This window comes from Schistocerca nitens, chromosome 3 (genome assembly GCF_023898315.1).
Source record: "Schistocerca nitens isolate TAMUIC-IGC-003100 chromosome 3, iqSchNite1.1, whole genome shotgun sequence".
NCBI classification, from domain to species: Eukaryota; Metazoa; Arthropoda; class Insecta; order Orthoptera; family Acrididae; genus Schistocerca; species Schistocerca nitens.
Window position 1 is genome coordinate 574,319,548 of NC_064616.1, and position 18,037 is coordinate 574,337,584.

The 18,037-nt window shown below is 43.9% G+C and overlaps 1 protein-coding gene across 1 annotated transcript in view; it reads right to left on the bottom strand.

Moving 5' to 3' along the window:
* Positions 1 to 18,037, bottom strand: part of LOC126249664 (elongation of very long chain fatty acids protein AAEL008004) — a 283,854-nt gene that overhangs the window by 91,396 nt on the left and 174,421 nt on the right. Inside the window, exon 2 of the mRNA XM_049951344.1 lies at positions 14,755 to 14,832. Within this exon, the coding sequence (XP_049807301.1) occupies positions 14,755 to 14,815 (61 nt within the window). The 5' untranslated portion in view covers positions 14,816 to 14,832. The remainder of the gene's footprint in view (positions 1 to 14,754; positions 14,833 to 18,037) is intronic.

An 18,037-nucleotide genomic window follows, 5' to 3' on the forward strand; every position in this document is an offset into this window, starting at 1 on the left:
CCAAAACCATTTCTGAGCTGAAAACAGCCACGCAGAAGGTCATCGGCAGCTTCGATGTTCCAAAACTTCAGTGGCTCATGCAGAATTTCGCTATTCGTCTGCACCACACCACCGCCAATGACGACAGGCGTATCAAACATGTCATAACCTAAATCCGAATGTCTGTAGTTACGTTTACATGTCGAATAAAGTGTGTGTACGCTGTAGTTTGTAACTAATTTACGTTTTTTCGTATAGTTTAATATTTGTCACCCTGTATTTAATGAACGGTGTACTATTTTGCAAGTAACTTTATATAAGTATTAATTACAAATGATAATACAAAAATGGTAATTTAAGAAGTGGACAACTGCATGTGTTAGTTGACACCACCTTTGTAAAAGACGCTTCTGACGGGCAGGTCTAAATAATCGTTTAAATCATATTTACAGAAACACTGTGATCATTTGTCGTGAGCGTACTTGTGGAACAATAGTGGATTAGTTATTTATGGGCAAACCTTTATTTGTATTTATTGTGAATGGTCTCAGTGTGACCGAATGTTTATAACATTTCTTTGTTTAAATATTGTTGTAATGTATTAGTTTAGTCCAGAAAGAGAACATATTGAGTCAAATAATTTCTTTGGAGCTTAAGATGAATTTGTTGTACAGCTGAACGCGAGCTGGCCCAGGTCTTAGAGAGCGCCGCAGAAGTACGGCTAGGCGATCATGACGGGCGAGACCAGGTATAAATACGAGCAACGTCGGCGGAAATGGGCAAATACCAAGGCTAAGAATATGGACGGCAACGAATCGTATGGCCTTTGTGCAGGAGACAATGCTCTAAGGTATGGAGATGTGTCAGACAAGCTGAAAGATGGGTTCTTACAGCTCATCAAGAACCTATAATAACTCACAGTCAAGTATTAGCAAATCTGAATAAACCTACGATCTCAGAAAACTGAGGCACTTCCAACGACACAACAATATTTTAATGTCTTTAAAGTATAGAAGCTAATATTTCGCAGTGAATAAATATATAGTCAATGAACCTCTAAGTTAACAACTTTCATCACTTTATGAGATTTCAACAAAAGGATACCTCAGATAATATCATTGTACTCTAGCTATCACTCCTGAAACCTACTCAACTGTTTATGTTTTATTTATTGACTTATGACGTCTTTCATATCCTTTTTATTACGCAAATGAGTGTCACAACATCGTATTCTCCACAATTTCGTAGCAAATGAATACAGCATGAACACCTCATAGCTTGACAAACTTGTGTACTTACAGGGTGACAATTATTTAACTACATGAAATAAAATCGTCAAAACTTCTGAGCGGTTTCCGTTCAAGCTGCAAGACTGCAATGTTGGTTGTGGGGTATGATTGGAATTAGTATGCACATGCATGATTTGGTTTAGCGACGTAGTCCACTTTCATTTGGCTGGGTTCGTTACTAAGCAAAATTGGCACATTTGGGGGACTGAGAATCCGCATTTCGCGATCAAGACGTCTCGTCATCCTTAACAGGTGACTGTGTGGTGTCCAGTGCCCAGTCCTTGATGGTACGGTGCCAACCGAACGGTAGTGAAGGTTTTGGAAGATGATTTCATCCCCACTATCCAAAGTGACCCTGACTTCGACAATATGTGGAACATGCAAGACATAGCTCAACCCCATTGAAGCTGGAGAATGTTTGATGTCCTGGAGGAGCACTTTGGGCCGCATTATGGCTGTGAAGTACCCAGAAACTACGGGCATGGTCCTCGACTGGCCGCCATATTCTCCGGATCTGAACACATGCGATTCCTTTTTGTGAATAATCAATAAAGGTTTTGCATCACCCCGGTTCCCAGAACTTTCAAAGATAGTACTTGACTGTGGGTATTGTATCACAGATACAATCTCTTTGACTGTTTCATAGATGTCACTAAACACGCCCAAAGATGTAAACAACCATGCACGAACAGCGCCTATTAGACGGAGGGTTTCCGACAGCCGATCAGTTCCAGTCATTCCACCAGGAAGGAGGTACACGACTCGTGTTGCCTGTAGTTCAATCATGCCTAGACGGTCAGTATCTCGGTTTGATTGCTTCCGCATTGTTACTTTGTGCCAGGAAGGGCTCTCAACAAGGGAAGTGTCCAGGCATTTCGGAGTGAACCAAAGTGATGTTGTTCGGACATGGAGGAGATACAGAGAGACAGGAACTGTCGGTGACATGCCTCGCTCAGGCCGCCCAAGGGCTATTACTGCAGTGGATGACTGCTACCTACGGATTACGGCTCGGAGGAACCCTGACAGTAACGTCACTATGTTGAATAATGCTTTTAGTGCAGCCTCGGGTCGTCGTGTTACGACTCAAACTGTGCGCAGTAGGCTGCATGATGCGCAACTTCACTCCCGACGTCCATGGCGAGATCCATCTATGCAACCACGACACCATGCAGCGCGGTACAGATGGGCCCAGCAACATACCGAATGGACCGGTCAGGATTGACATCATGTTCTCTTCACCGATGAGTGCCGTATATGCCTTCAACCAGACAATCGTCGGAGTCGTGTTTGGAGGCAACCCGGTCAGGCTGAACGCCTTAGACACACAGTCCAGCGAGTGCAGCAAGGTGGAGGTTACCTGCTGTTTTGGGGTGGCATTATGTGGGGCCCACGTACGCCGCTGGTGGTCATGGAAGGCGCCGTAACGGCTGTACAATACGTGAATGCCATTGTCCGACCGATAGTGCAACCATACCGGCAATATATTGGCGAGGCATTTGGCCTTCATGGACGACAATTCGCGCCCCATCGTGCACATCTTGTGAATGACTTCCTTCAGGGTAACGACATCGCTCGACTAGAGTGACCAGAATGTTCTCCAGACATGAGCCCTGTCGAACATGCCTGGGATAGATAGAAAAGGGCTGTTTATGGTCCACGTGACCCTCTGAGGGGTCTACGCTGAATCGCCGTTGAGGAGTGGGACAATCAGGATCAACGGTGCCTTGATGAACTTGTGGATAGTATGCAACGACGAATACAGACGTACATCAATGGAAGAGGACGCTCTACTGGGTATTAGTGGTATCGGTGTGTACAGCAATCTGGATCACGACCTCTGAAGATCTCGATGTATGGTGGTACAACATGCAATATGTGGTTTTCATGAACAATAAAAAGGGCGGAAATGATTTTTATGTTGACATATATTCCAATTTTCTGTACAGGTTCCGGAACTCTCGGAACCGAGGTGACGCAAAACTTTTTTTGATGTGTGTAAATTAAAGACAAGGCGTAAAGCAATAACCCCAAAACCACTGATGAGCTAAAACACCCACGTAGTAGGTCATCGACAGTATCGATGTTCCTACACTTCAATGGGTCATGCAGAATTTCGCTATTCGTCTGCGACATATCATCGCCAATGATGGCAGGCATATCGAACATGTCATAACCTAAATCCGAATGTCTGTAGTTACGTTACGTGTGAATAAAGTGTGTGCACGGCGTAGTTTGCAACTAATTTACGTTTTTTTTCATATAGTTCAATAATTGTCACCCTGTGAGCGGGAAAGATCTATGTGTGCTGCCAGTATGTTGGTCATTGACATGCCAGGTATTTATGGTATTCTGATATGGTCTGTAATTACGCTACCGAATTTGTTATTTAAGAGTCTCGCGTAACTCTTAAGTTCCACTATTAATAAGGTTAGTGGACAATATTTATTTATTGACATTGGGTTGTTCAAATGGTTCAAATGGCTCTGAGCACTATGGGACTTAACATCTAAGGTCATCAGTCCCCTAGAACTTAGAACTACTTAAACCTAACTAACCTAAGGACATCACACAACACCCAGTCATCACGAGGCAGAGAAAATCCCTGACCCCGCCGGAAATCGAACCCGGAAACCCGGGCGCGGGAAGCGAGAACGCTACCGCACGACCACGAGCTGCGGACACACTGGGTTGTATTTCTTCGGTAACAACATGGCTATACCCTCCTAGCAACAGTTCGAATGACTTGCTGCTGTAAGTAATTCATTAAACAATGCTGTTAGTTCGTTGTCCATATCGTCCCAATATTTGTCATGTAATTCCACTGGTATGCCAATCGTCACCGGGGCTTTATACTCTTGTGCCGCCTCTATAACGTTTTAAAAGTCCTCTGGTGAAGCGTTCTTTAAGTTCGCTGTTCTGCTGTACCGAAAAGTTATTTTTTATTCCTGCCCGTTTAGTCCAAGTGCCTACTTTCTCTGTTCGCGGTGCAGCATAATTTTTGGAAATGCTCCACTATATATTGTCTAATATATGAATTGGTGTTCTATTTAGTCCCATACTCGATGCTGATCCAGTGTGTAAGCTTCTATTTAGCCCGCGTATGCTCTTTAATGACGTGATAATTTGAAGTTAAATCAGTTGATCCTGAAGGAATTAGATTAGGAAATGGGGCATTTAAAGTAGTAGATGAGTTTTGCTATTTGGGGAGCAAATAACTGATGACAGTCGAAGTAGAGAGGATATAAAATGTAGACTGGCTATGGCAAGGAAAGCGTTTCCGAAGAAGAGAAATTTGTTAACACCGAGTATAGATTTAAGCGTCAGGAAGGCTTTTCTGAAAGTATTCGAATGGAGTGTGGCCATGTATGGAAGTGAAACATGGACGATAAATACACTCCTGGAAATGGAAAAAAGAACACATTGACACCGGTGTGTCAGACCCACCATACTTGCTCCGGACACTGCGAGAGGGCTGTACAAGCAATGATCACACGCACGGCACAGCGGACACACCAGGAACCGCGGTGTTGGCCGTCGAATGGCGCTAGCTGCGCAGCATTTGTGCACCGCCGCCGTCAGTGTCAGCCAGTTTGCCGTGGCATACGGAGCTCCATCGCAGTCTTTAACACTGGTAGCATGCCGCGACAGCGTGGACGTGAACCGTATGTGCAGTTGACGGACTTTGAGCGAGGGCGTATAGTGGGCATGCGGGAGGCCGGGTGGACGTACCGCCGAATTGCTCAACACGTGGGGCGTGAGGTCTCCACAGTACATCGATGTTGTCGCCAGTGGTCGGCGGAAGGTGCACGTGCCCGTCGACCTGGGACCGGACCGCAGCGACGCACGGATGCACGCCAAGACCGTAGGATCCTACGCAGTGCCGTAGGGGACCGCACCGCCACTTCCCAGCAAATTAGGGACACTGTTGCTCCTGGGGTATCGGCGAGGACCATTCGCAACCGTCTCCATGAAGCTGGGCTACGGTCCCGCACACCGTTAGGCCGTCTTCCGCTCACGCCCCAACATCGTGCAGCCCGCCTCCAGTGGTGTCGCGACAGGCGTGAATGGAGGGACGAATGGAGACGTGTCGTCTTCAGCGATGAGAGTCGCTTCTGCCTTGGTGCCAATGATGGTCGTATGCGTGTTTGGCGCCGTGCAGGTGATTGCCACAATCAGGACTGCATACGACCGAGGCACACAGGGCCAACACCCGGCATCATGGTGTGGGGAGCGATCTCCTACACTGGCCGTACACCACTGGTGATCGTCGAGGGGACACTGAATAGTGCACGGTACATCCAAACCGTCATCGAACCCATCGTTCTACCATTCCTAGACCGGCAAGGGAACTTGCTGTTCCAACAGGACAATGCACGTCCGCATGTATCCCGTGCCACCCAACGTGCTCTAGAAGGTGTAAGTCAACTACCCTGGCCAGCAAGATCTCCGGATCTGTCCCCCATTGAGCATGTTTGGGACTGGATGAAGCGTCGTCTCACGCGGTCTGCACGTCCAGCACGAACGCTGGTCCAACTGAGGCGCCAGGTGGAAATGGCATGGCAAGCCGTTCCACAGGACTACATCCAGCATCTCTACGATCGTCTCCATGGGAGAATAGCAGCCTGCATTGCTGCGAAAGGTGGATATACACTGTACTAGTTCCGACATTGTGCATGCTCTGTTGCCTGTGTCTATGTGCCTGTGGTTCTGTCAGTGTGATCATGTGATGTATCTGACCCCAGGAATGTGTCAATAAAGTTTCCCCTTCCTGGGACAATGAATTCACGGTGTTCTTATTTCAATTTCCAGGTGTCTAGTTTATACAAGAAGAAATAGACGCTTTCAAAATGTGCTGCTGCAGAAGAATGGTTAAGATTAGATCACGTAACTAACGAGGAGGTAGTAAATTTGGAAATTTGTGGTAAGGTCTTATGGGACCAAACTGCTGAGGTCATCGGTCCCTAAGCTTACACACTACTTAATCTAACTTAAACTAACTTACGCTAAGGACGATACACACACCCATGTCCGAGGGAGGACTCGAACCTCCGACGGGGGGAGCCGCGCGGACCGTGATAAGACGCCCCAGACCGCGCGGCTACCCCGCGCGGCGAGGAGGTAGTGAATAGAATTGGGGAGAAGGGGAATCTGGGGCACAACTTGAGTAGAAGAAGGGATCGGTTGGTAGGACGCATTCTGAGGTATCAAGAGATCACCAGTTTAGTACAGGAGGGAAGCGTGGAGGGGAAAAGTCGTAGAGGGAGACCAAGAGATGAATACACTAAGCAGATTCGGAGGATGTAGGTTGCAGTAGTTACTCGGAGATGAAGAAGCTTTCACAGGACAGAGTAGCATGGAGAGCTGCGTCAAACCAGTCTCTGGGCTGAAAATCACAACAGCAACAAAAAATTGAAATTGGGTACTGAAATTTTTCTTGAGCTTCTCTGGTTCTATTTTAAACACTGTTAAGTCGATCTATTAATGTCAGATGTTTTAGCTTTGAACCTTTTGAAGGCAATGATGTTTCGTATAACTCCTTCCGAGTTAGTGTAGAATTGATGCAAACCGAGAAGGAATATATTCTGTATTTTTCGCTCACTGTGCCTCTCCACTTGCGTACACCTTAATTAGATGAATAACTTTTAGATTAGTCAGTTGTAACAACCATTCAATAATGCTGTTGTACTCGTGTATAGCCGGCCGATGTGGCCGTGCGGTTAAAGGCGCTGCAGTCTGGAACCGCAAGACCGCTACGGTCGCAGGTTCGAATCCTGCCTCGGGCATGGATGTTTGTGATGTCCTTAGGTTAGTTAGGTTTAACTAGCTCTAAGTTCTAGGGGACTAATGACCTCAGCAGTTGAGTCCCATAGTGCTCAGAGCCATTTGAACCATACTCGTGGATATTCCTGTACATCCGTCCTAACATCTCACAAGTGTCTATTTCCACCGCCCCCGTCTTCAGCAGGCCACAGTTGAACCACCATTGCCCTCTGCCACTGAATACCTTCTGTGGCCGATGGTTCATTGTGACGTGGTAGGCCGTATATTCTGGAAATGATACACCCCAAATTCTGTGCTGATTACCTTTGCAATATGGAAGCTCTGTATGTATACCCTTTCCAGCCGACTGGCTGTTACTGGAGACACTAAGGATAAGTTGGCCCAAATGGAGTTTATCCCATGTATCGTTTAAAAACATATTTTTTACTAAGTTAGCTAAAATAGATCAAATCGGGCAGTTTATGATTGTGGTCTAGTACATACTTGTAATCCCCATATAATCCCCATGCAAATTAGCCAAAGATGAGTCAGAGCTCGAGTATAGAATTCACATCCATTCGCTTTCGTTCTTGTTTCCGCGGGGTATATATATAAAATGTGCTATCACTGAATTGTACTGCAGCTCCGCGTCCAGTTTCCAACATAGTGCAAAGAAATTTCTAGTCCTTGGCGGTTAGTACCACCGTGTCGGCTTTCGTACGTATGTTCAAACAAAACTCGTAACCCATGACATTGGTTGGTTTGTGAGATTGAAAGGACCAGACTGCCATGGTCATCGGTCCCTAACCCCATGACATTCCCTACGTCTTACTGTTGTTTTGGGTCAGCCCTTTCTTACTTCACAGCGACTCTCCGTTGTTTTTCCCCTTATTATACTGCGATTTGTTTGTTTCCTCGCTTTCATCTTCCACTTTATTACGCTGGTTTGTTGCTCATTCTGTAATAACTGCTTCCTCCCCAATTGCTGCGGACTTGCGGTCTCATAAACCTTCTGCGTTACTACTGATTTATTGGTTCTTGTGCGACTGCGGTAATGGTTCCTTTCTTGTATTATTCTCAAGCTGAAAGGCGGGATCTACTTCGAACAGCGGTTGTATAAAGGTGACGTCCACTACACGTGTCGCGTATAAGTTTATATCAGCGATTATTCGTTTTGGTTTACTTCCTAGTCCCTGTTAATGTCGATATGCGTCGAGACTGCTTTAAGGCAATACGCTTTGAGATGATCTGTTGCCCCACACGCAACGCACATTCCCGGTTGCCCGTCATAAATCAACAACGCTTTGAGTTCCTGAATGAGATAAATTTTGATAACTCTTACTTCATTCGGCACATTAAATTACAGGGGTGGACAAAAATATGTAAACACAAAAGCACAACACATTACCATGCATGATACGCTGTAGGAAACCCGTTGACATTCAAACCAGCTTCCAGTCGTCTCGGAATTGATATTACAGGACTTAGGCGGGTTCCAAGGGAATCTTATCTTGAAACCCTGAAAAATAGTGGCAAGTTCCGATAACGATGATAGAGATAGATTGAATGCACCACTCCCTCCAATGTAGACCACACAGGCTCAGTAATATTGAGATCTGGTGACTCTGATGGCCAGGAGAAATGCGACAATAGGCTATTTTCCTGTGTTAAAAATGTAGTTCGGGTTGTTGTTATTCTGATTAATGGTAATATTTAAATAGCATTTATGGTCACTATTCTCACTAAATCTCTGTTATTTTTATGAAATTAAAGCTTAAAAATAATTAACTATCAAGATCTTGTCACGTGATAGGAAACGCACTGTTATCTCTGATGCTCTGGTGACGTCACAGACTAGGAGTAAGACGAAGCTCTTTGTGTGTTAGAGGAGCCTTAGCCGAAGTTACTAGGTTTCCACGTACTTTTTCTGCAAACAGCTTAGCTATTTAGTGATGGAAAACGCAATTATAGCTGTTAAGTAACAATAGAAATGAATTTTGTGAACGCTGATAGTGGAAGCGCTTATGCTCCACCCACTGAAAGAGGCGTTCAAATGGGTCCGTGTATTATAACTAGATTGTCAACTATCAGTCATGAGATACGACCCAAAGCACAGTGCTGATTTCCCCTGTAGAAGACAATCAGCAGTGTTAATGCATACAGTACGTGTTCAGTGGGGAATGGATAGTGCCTTGGACTCTAGTTAAGAAGTCACATGTTCGGATATTGAAAGAGTCATGTATTTTTACTAGTTTCAGTTGAGATACGAAAATACCGTTAGCAAGAACTGATTGTAGCAGTTGTTTTGATTGCCGGCTGTATTACATGTAGCTTTACATTAGTCTTAGTCTGAGAAATGGACGACAGAGCATAAATGCATTTACTTTGCGAGCAGACGGTTCACTTTCTTGGAAAGCATTGCTGGTAGTGAAGATATCACCGTACGCTCACTGTACAACGTGGTATAGGACAATGAGGTTATGCGGAGTGATATAGAGCGTGTACAACATGAAGGTGACACACACGTAAGGGCTTTGATGCTTGTGAGTGTACACTAACGTTAGCATCTGCAGCAGACTTACTTCATCTTTATGTAAGATGATGAAACTGCAAAAGTTTAAACAATAAGGATCCTAGCTGGACAGTATGACGATAAAACATTGTTTCTAATGAAGTAAAAAGTGTGCGGTCACGTTAACTAAGAAATATCTTTTTGAATGTGACGTGTGAACAGTGATTGCAACTGTGAGTGCATGTAAACTGCAAGGAAAACACAATAATATTCTGTTTCCGATCGGTGTGGTGAAGTGATTTGGTTTTCATATGAGAGGACTGTCGAGTCGTTTCAAAAACAAGTTAAAATTTTCTTTCGGGTTAGATTCGAACCAGCGATCTATGGACATCATCTTATAAAATTCGACGGGCTACCGCACTAACTACTAAGCTACCGAATAATTGAGGTGAACTTGCGTAAAACGAGAATTTCCGTTAAGAGTTTAATTTCGTCGAATAACGCTATTCTTCGTAGTAACAGTGGGAGATCACACTGCGGAGGTAAGTTAATGTTAACTTCACAGTGAAACAGTTTTAATTAAGGTAGTGAACTTGTGCGTCGACGTGGTGACAATTTGCTAGAAGAGTGCAACCACATTTTACTCTTCTTCTCAGTCTCTGGAACGCACAAAAACAACTTTTCAGGAGTTTTTATAGCTGTATTTGTACGGTGTAGTACTACACGCCATTTGTAACCCATTTTCCGAAACGTAAATTCCAAAATAAGACATCACTGTGAGTTAGCATTATGGCAGTAGCAGCAGTGAGCTAGCCAGTGACGTTACAGGCATCACATGACTCGAATGGAGCGTTTTAGCGGGTTTTCAAATTATTTGAATTTCATTTTCGTTTTTATTGAAGAATACTGTAATTCAAGAGGGGAAAAAGCATGTTAGGAGTATAAAAGTCATAATTAATGGTTCAAATGGCTCTGAGCACTATGGGACTCAACTGCTGAGGTCATTAGTCCCCTAGAACTTAGAACTAGTTAAACCTAACTAACCTAAGGACATCACAAACATCCATGCCCGAGGCAGGATTTGAACCTGCGACCGTAGCGGTCTCGCGGTTCCAGACTGCAGCGCCTTTAACCGCACGACCACTTCGGCCGGCTGTCATAATTAATCATTTAAGACAAATTCCAGACAACAGTCAAATACTCTATTCATTCTCATGCTCACAGAACATGTTCTGGACGACGTCAACTGAGTGAACAGAAGCCATGTCGTCTTGGAACACAGTACCACCATAACCTGATAGCCGAAATGCTCACAGAATCCTTGGCAGTAATGCGACCTTGCAGAGCAAGCATAGGGCACTGGAATGCCACGATATGGCTGCCTAAATCTTCACCGAATCTTCGCTATATTTCACTCTTGGGACGCAAACTCGGCCAGAAGTTGCAAACAGTACGCAACAAGTCTCATCCGATCAAACGACATTCTTCTGTTCTGCAAATTCTGTTGCTTCGGCACCACGTTTTCCTGTCACGGGCACTTGCGTTCCAGCTCGGTCTGCAGTTCCTAGCTTATGGAGCTCCGTTTGTGTTGTTTTCATTAGAGTGTCATTCAGTTCTGAAGTGACTTTTGCAGCTGTCGTCCCCCTTATTTTTTGTCACGCTCTTCTTCAATGAACATCCTTCACGATCACTCAAATCACGCTATCGTCCAAGTCGTGACTTAGCGGATGATATTTTCCCCCTTTCCCTGTATGTTTAAATCTTGAGTTTTTTTTTTCTTTATTGTATTCAGATTCCCCCCTAAGGGGGCGGTCTCGCAGCAGCTTATTACGCTGCTCTGCAGCCTTAAATCTTGAGCATCTACATTTCACCACGTTCGAACTCATTTAGCTTCGACACATTACACTCAGAAGTACACGGAACACTTTTCTGGCCACGACTGTTACTTGCAACGTATTGAGGACATTCCACAGGTGCCTCTCGTGCTCAAATACGAGGGGCGTTCAGTAAGTAACGCAACAACTTTTTTCCCTCGGCCACTTTCGGTTAAAAAATACGGAATTTGTTGTGGGACATCGTGGAATATTACCGTCGCCGCTTCTAAAGTTTCATGAAGTTGCGACAGGTGGCGGCGCTAAACATAACCTTCAAGATGGCGTCTGTAACGGAGGTGCGTTCCAAGCAGAGAGCTGTCATTGAGTTTGTTTTGGCCGGAAACCAGAGCATCACATACTCATATGCGCTTGCAAAATATCTACGGAGACCTGGCAGTGAACAAAAGCACGGTGAGTCATTGGGCGAGCCTTCTATCATTAGCACAACAAGGTCGCACAAACCTGCTGAGGTCATCGGTCCCTAAGCCGACACACTACTTAATCTAGCTGAAACTAACTTACGCTATGGACAGCACGCACACCCATGCCTGAGGGAGGACTCGAACCTCCGACGGGGGGAGCCACACGGGCCGTGACAAGGCGCCTTTGGTTTGTGTATTTGTGTGTATGTGCGTGTGTGTGTGTGTGTGTGACAAAGAGAGAGAGAGAGAGAGAGAGAGAGAGAGAGAGAGAGAGGGAGAATGTGTGTGAAATCTTACGGGACTTAACTGCTAAGGTTATCAGTCCCTAAGCTTACACACTACTTAACCTAAATTATCCTAAGGACAAACACACACACCCATGCCCGAGGGAGAACTCGAACCTCCGCCGGAACCAGCCGCACAGTCCATGACTGCAGCGCCCTAGAACCGCTCTGCTAATCCTGCGCGGCTGAGAGAGAGAGAAAGAGGTGTGTGTGTGTGTGTGTGTGTGTGTGTGTGTGGGTGTGGGTGCGCGGGCGCGCGTGAGCGAAATAGTCGAATTTTAATGTTACGTCAGAAATAGGTCAAAATTTCATCCACGCTTGTTTTGTGCTGAATGTCTGGATAGGTGTTAAGTGATCCAGGCGTCCTGAGACGTAAATTTAAATCATCTGTTTCTTTTATTAGCAGAGACTTTTTCATTCGGTCTAAGGCGCTGCTGTCATGGACTGTGCGGCTGATCCCGGCGGAGGTTCGAGTCCTCCCTCGGGCATGGGTGTGTGCATTTGTCCTTAGGGTAATTTAGGTTAAGTAAAGTGTAAGCTTAGGGACTGATGACCTTAGCAGTTAAGTCCCATAAGATTTTACACACATTTGAACATTTGAACTTTTTCATTTCTCATAATTTACATAATTTATTGACAGTAACGTATTTTATCTCATATCGTCCAAGGTAACTGTGTAAACTACTAAACTGGAAAGAATCGACTTAAGCAAAATGCAAATTGTACTGTAACAGAGTGGATACTAGAGTCATCTTGAGGATGTAGGAGCTAATTCATAAGCATATTCATCGCTTTTCTTTAGTTTTTGATAAGTTGACCTGGGTCTAGTCATGGAGAATCAGACCAGTAGACTCCAAGTAATCTATGCTCAACCAACACTGCTACCATATTTACTGCCGAATGAGCTGTTTACGCGAGTCTTATGATACCTTTAGAATTTAGACCTGCTTTTCCAGCTGCTTAGTGCAGCCATCCACAGTGTGTTCCAGAACTCGATAAAATTTGAGAAACAGTAGTTTACACACAGAGGATCGTTTTTTATTAAGGTGAATGTATTTTTTAAACCTGCTGTTTATAAATTATACATGTGAGGCGTCCGTAAGATTCTGCGTATGAATAACAGCAATTTTACGCAAATTGATTTTACTAAAGGCGGATTACTACGACTGACAACAGTTGTTGGTAAAGTATGTCCTAAGCCTCTTTACATGCTCGATACCTTTTGAGCATGGCAATTCTGTTTCACATCGTGAAAGACACCATTGATGGTGGCAGTCAGCTCAGGTCTGGTGGGAATTGAAGTAATGTAAACTACATTCATCATATACCCATAAAAACGAAATCACAGCTATCGAACAGGAGAATACACTGGCCTCGCAACAGGTCCTGTTGATCTCTCCCTCTAGTTGGCAGATGGTTTCGCTCATGCATAATCATCGCTAGATTCTGGCTTTCAGTTGCATTCGAACCAAAGGTTAATGAGCATAGCAAATGAGTAGTGGACCTTAGTTCCAGAAGTAATCAGAAACTTTTGACAATACAGGTCTTAGAAATTTTTTTTTATTACTTTTTGTTTAATAATAACTTACTATCATGGTTTTTTGGGTGCAGAATCCATTTCTGACCTCAGTGTTTTTCTGTTACTTATCACACCGTGACTTCTTTATAAACTAGAAAACTAGCCAAACACGTGCTTTTGGAATGAAAAGTATTTTAATTTTTTAATAAGAATAGAGGTTTTATTGACGTATAAACATAGAACTTCCTCTTTATTACATACAAGTTATGTGTCCATTGGCGTATGTTTCCTTTTTCTCAGCCTTAAAACATCTAATGCACCGATTTTTGCTATGAACTGCTTTTAGTACGCCTCGGTGAAGCAACGAGTTGTAGTGGTATTCCAGCGGCCCTGATACCGTCTTTGTACCACTTTGATGTTTTGATGAAAGCGCTCACTTTATTCCTCGCTGACGTCAACCATATTTTCAAAGAAAAATCAGTTTGACATTCTAAAAGTGAATTGTGAGGCTCATAAAATAGCTTAACTTCTTGAGCTTTTGCAGTACTTTAGCAAGAGAAATATAACGTAACTCCTTTTTGTTGGCTAAGAACTTAGTAACAGCTTCCCTGAATGATACTGAAGCCCTCCTCTCAGTCACAGTCATTTTTGATTAATTTAAGGAGCAGTCAAAGGAAAACAAGACAGTTGGAAAAAGTAAGTGAATTTTATTATTTCAAAACTAATCGCCATTACTGTTAAAAACCTTATCGCACTTTGAGACAAGCCGGTCAATGATTGCATGGAAAAATGTTTGCGGTTGCCTACGGAACAATTTTTGTACCCAGGCGTGCACATTTTCGTCCGGAACAAATCTACGACCACGAATGTCTTTCTTCAGGGCTCCAAAAATACGGAAATCACATGGGGTGAAGACTATCGTCGAGACAATACACATAAGATGGAAACGTAGAACGACGAGTTAATTCACTTTAAAAAGCAATATGAAATGGCATTTTAATTGTTACAGTAGTTATTTATTATTGCTGTGTCTTATACAGTGACACGAAGCTAGTGATATAGAAACGCTCGTAAATTAGCTACGAAAGTAAGGGCAGCGTAGTTTAGACACTCACCCGCTAAGTCCGTGAAGACGTAGTCGTAATAGTGCGTCAAACTGTTGTTATAGAGCGCCATGCTGCCCGGTTCTCTCGCTGAAAAAAAGAAGAAAATATACGATATTATATTAGAAGTTTGTTTTGAGTCAATTTGTTACTTTCTGATAAAGTCAAACACAGGTCAAAACAATGAAGCCGGCCGAAGTGGCCGTGCGGTTCTAGGCGCTGCACTCTGGAACCGCGAGACCACTACGGTCGCAGGTTCGAATCCTGCCTCGGGCATGGATGTGTGTGATGTCCTTAGGTTAGTTAGGTTTAACTAGTTCTGAGTTCTAGGGGACTAATGACCTCAGAAGTTGGGTCCCATAGTGCTCAGAGCCATTTGAAGCAAAACAATGAAGCCCAAGGCAAAATGATAAAAGTGACTAAAAAATTAAGTGTCCCGATGTTACAGGGCAAAAAGACAGAGCTGCAAATGTCCTGCCTCTTCTCAGTTTCTCATTTGAGCTGGAACACAAATAAGGCTGATTTAATGACGAACTCCAACATTTTACAACTTGTATGACTGGGTCGTTCAGTGAGTAAATGTTAGACAACTAAACCAAAGGTTCGTGGTTCGATCCCTACTTCTACATCTACATCCACATCCAGAGAGTGTCACAGAAATGATACAGGATTTGGGTTGGACATCATTAAAAGAAAGGCGTTTTTCGTTGTGACGGAATCTTCTCACGAAATTCCAATCATCAACTTTCTCCTCCGAATGCGAAAATATTTTGTTGACACCGACCAACATAGGGAGGAACGATCACCACGATAAAATAAGGGATATCAGAGCTCGCTTTACGAGATTGGAATAATAGAGAATTTTGAAGGTGGTTGGATGAACCCTCTGCCAGGCACTTAAATGTGATTTGTAGAGTATCCATGTAGACGTAGATGTAGATGTAGATACTCCGCAGTCCACCTTACAGCGCGTGGCGGAGGGTACCCCCTACCAATACTAGTCATTTCCCTGTCTGTTCCATTCGCAAAAAGCACGATGGAAAAAAGATTATCTATATGCCTCCGCATGATCCCTGATTTCTCGTCTCTTATCTTCGTGGTACTTACGCGCAATGTATGTTGGAGGCAACAGAATCGTTGTGCTGTCAGCTTCATTTGCCAGTTCTCTAAATTTTCTCAGTAGTATTGCTTGAAAAGAACGTTGTGTTCCCTTCAGGGTCTCATTTGAGTTCCTGAAGAATCTCCGTAACACTTACGTGTTGTTCGAACCTACCAGTAGCAAATCCAGGAACCTACCTCTGAATTGCTGTAGTCCAGCCTGGTAGGGATCACAAATTCTCGAGCAGTACTCAAGAATAGGTCGCACTAGAGTCCTATATGTGGTTTCCTTTACACATGAACCACACTTTCCTAGAATTTTCTCAATAAACCGAAGTCGATCATTGGCGTTTCCTACCATTGTCTTCACGCGATCGTTCCATTTCATATCGCATTGCAACGTTACGCCGAGATATTTGAACGGCGTGACTGCGTCAAGCAGGACACTACTAATGCTGCATCCGGATATCACGCGTTTTTCTTTCGTTCTCATCCGCAATAACTTACATTTTTCTAAATTTAGAGCTAGCTACTATTCGCCACATCAACTACAAATTTTGTCTAAGTATCTTGTATCCTGCTACAGTCACTCAGCTCGAAACCTTACCGTACAGCTTCATCAGCAAACAACAACAGACTGCTTGGCTCTGAGCACTATGGGACTCAACTGCTGTGGTCATCAGTCCCCTAGAACTTAGAACTACTTAAACCTAACTAACCTAAGGACATCACACACATCCATGCCCGAGGCAGGATTCGAACCTGCGACCGTAGCAGTCGCGCGGTTCCGGACTGCGCGCCTAGAACCGCTAGACCACCGCGGCCGGCCAACAGACTGCTGCCCGCCCTAGTTGGTCCATAGATCTTTCTATGATACGTTGTGTATGTGAAGAATTTCACCTTATGCCATGGTTCGACGGCTCTGTAAAGTCTAGATCCCTTCCTAATTGGCTGAAGGAGCCAGTCCGAAGCTTGTACATAAGACAAGGGCATATCACTTTCAATGTGAAGATGCCTGTTTATAACAAAACACTACGATGTTTAAACCTATCTTCAGGTTGAGACGAACTTTGCTTTCTTTCTGGTGTGTGTGATGTCCTCAGGTTAGTTAGGTTTAAGTAGTTCTAAGTTCTAGGTTCAAATGGCTCTGAGCACTATGGGACTCAGCTGCTGTGGTCATCAGTCCCCTAGAACTTAGAACTACTTAAACCTAACTAACCTAAGGACATCACACACACCCATGCCCGAGGCAGGATTCGAACCTGCGACCGTAGCAACAGCGCGACTCCGGACTGGAGCGCCTAGAACCGCACGGCCATCTAAGTTCTAGGGGACTGATGACCTCTGATGTTAAGTCATACAGTGCTCAGAGCCATTTGAACCATTTTTTTGCTTTCCTTTATTTGTGTTACAACACTTGGACTACGAGACATTTAATAACTATTTTTATTTGGCTTTTCATCTTTCAGTTTAATAGTACCTCATAGTTCCCAATTAACAACTGTAAATCATTGCTTAGTAAAAATCTTTGAGATATGCACTTTTACAAACAACCTTCACAGAACAGACCACTACGTTAAAGATGACACAGTCTCCATAATTGTTAATATGGTAATTTTTTTGCAACTGCTCAATATCTATCACTGTGTCTTTTAATTGGCGCATACAACTGTATTCATTGAGGCTGAGTAAAAGACAGATGAAGTATGAATGCAGCAGTACGTTGTGGCGCAAGAAAGGAAGCCTTTGAACAATGCAACGAATTTAGAACTCAACCCGCAAAACATTTAAGTGACAGTTAATCATAACTATTTGACTTATAGAAGATAGTAACTTCTATTAGCAGTGGCTTAAAATTACATCCTTTGCATCGTGTCGTCTTTTACGTACGCATTCTTTGAAACTGCTGTCGAGATTCCCCATTGCTCACAGCGATAACCCACTAGGGATACTACGAATTTCGTGTCCGGAGTTCAGTGTTTTAATTTTTCTTGTGTCCTTGACCAAGTCACCTAAGTTCAACTCTTAACACAGCATTATAAGAAAAAAGAAACCTCTATCGACAAATCCTGTGATCTCGTAATCCATCTAATGTCACTGAACCTTGAGATTAGGCGATTACTGATCTCTTTCTCTCACGATGGTTCTCTGCTCCGTAGCCACATGCCTTGATCGTTATTCCCGTTCGGCACTTCCG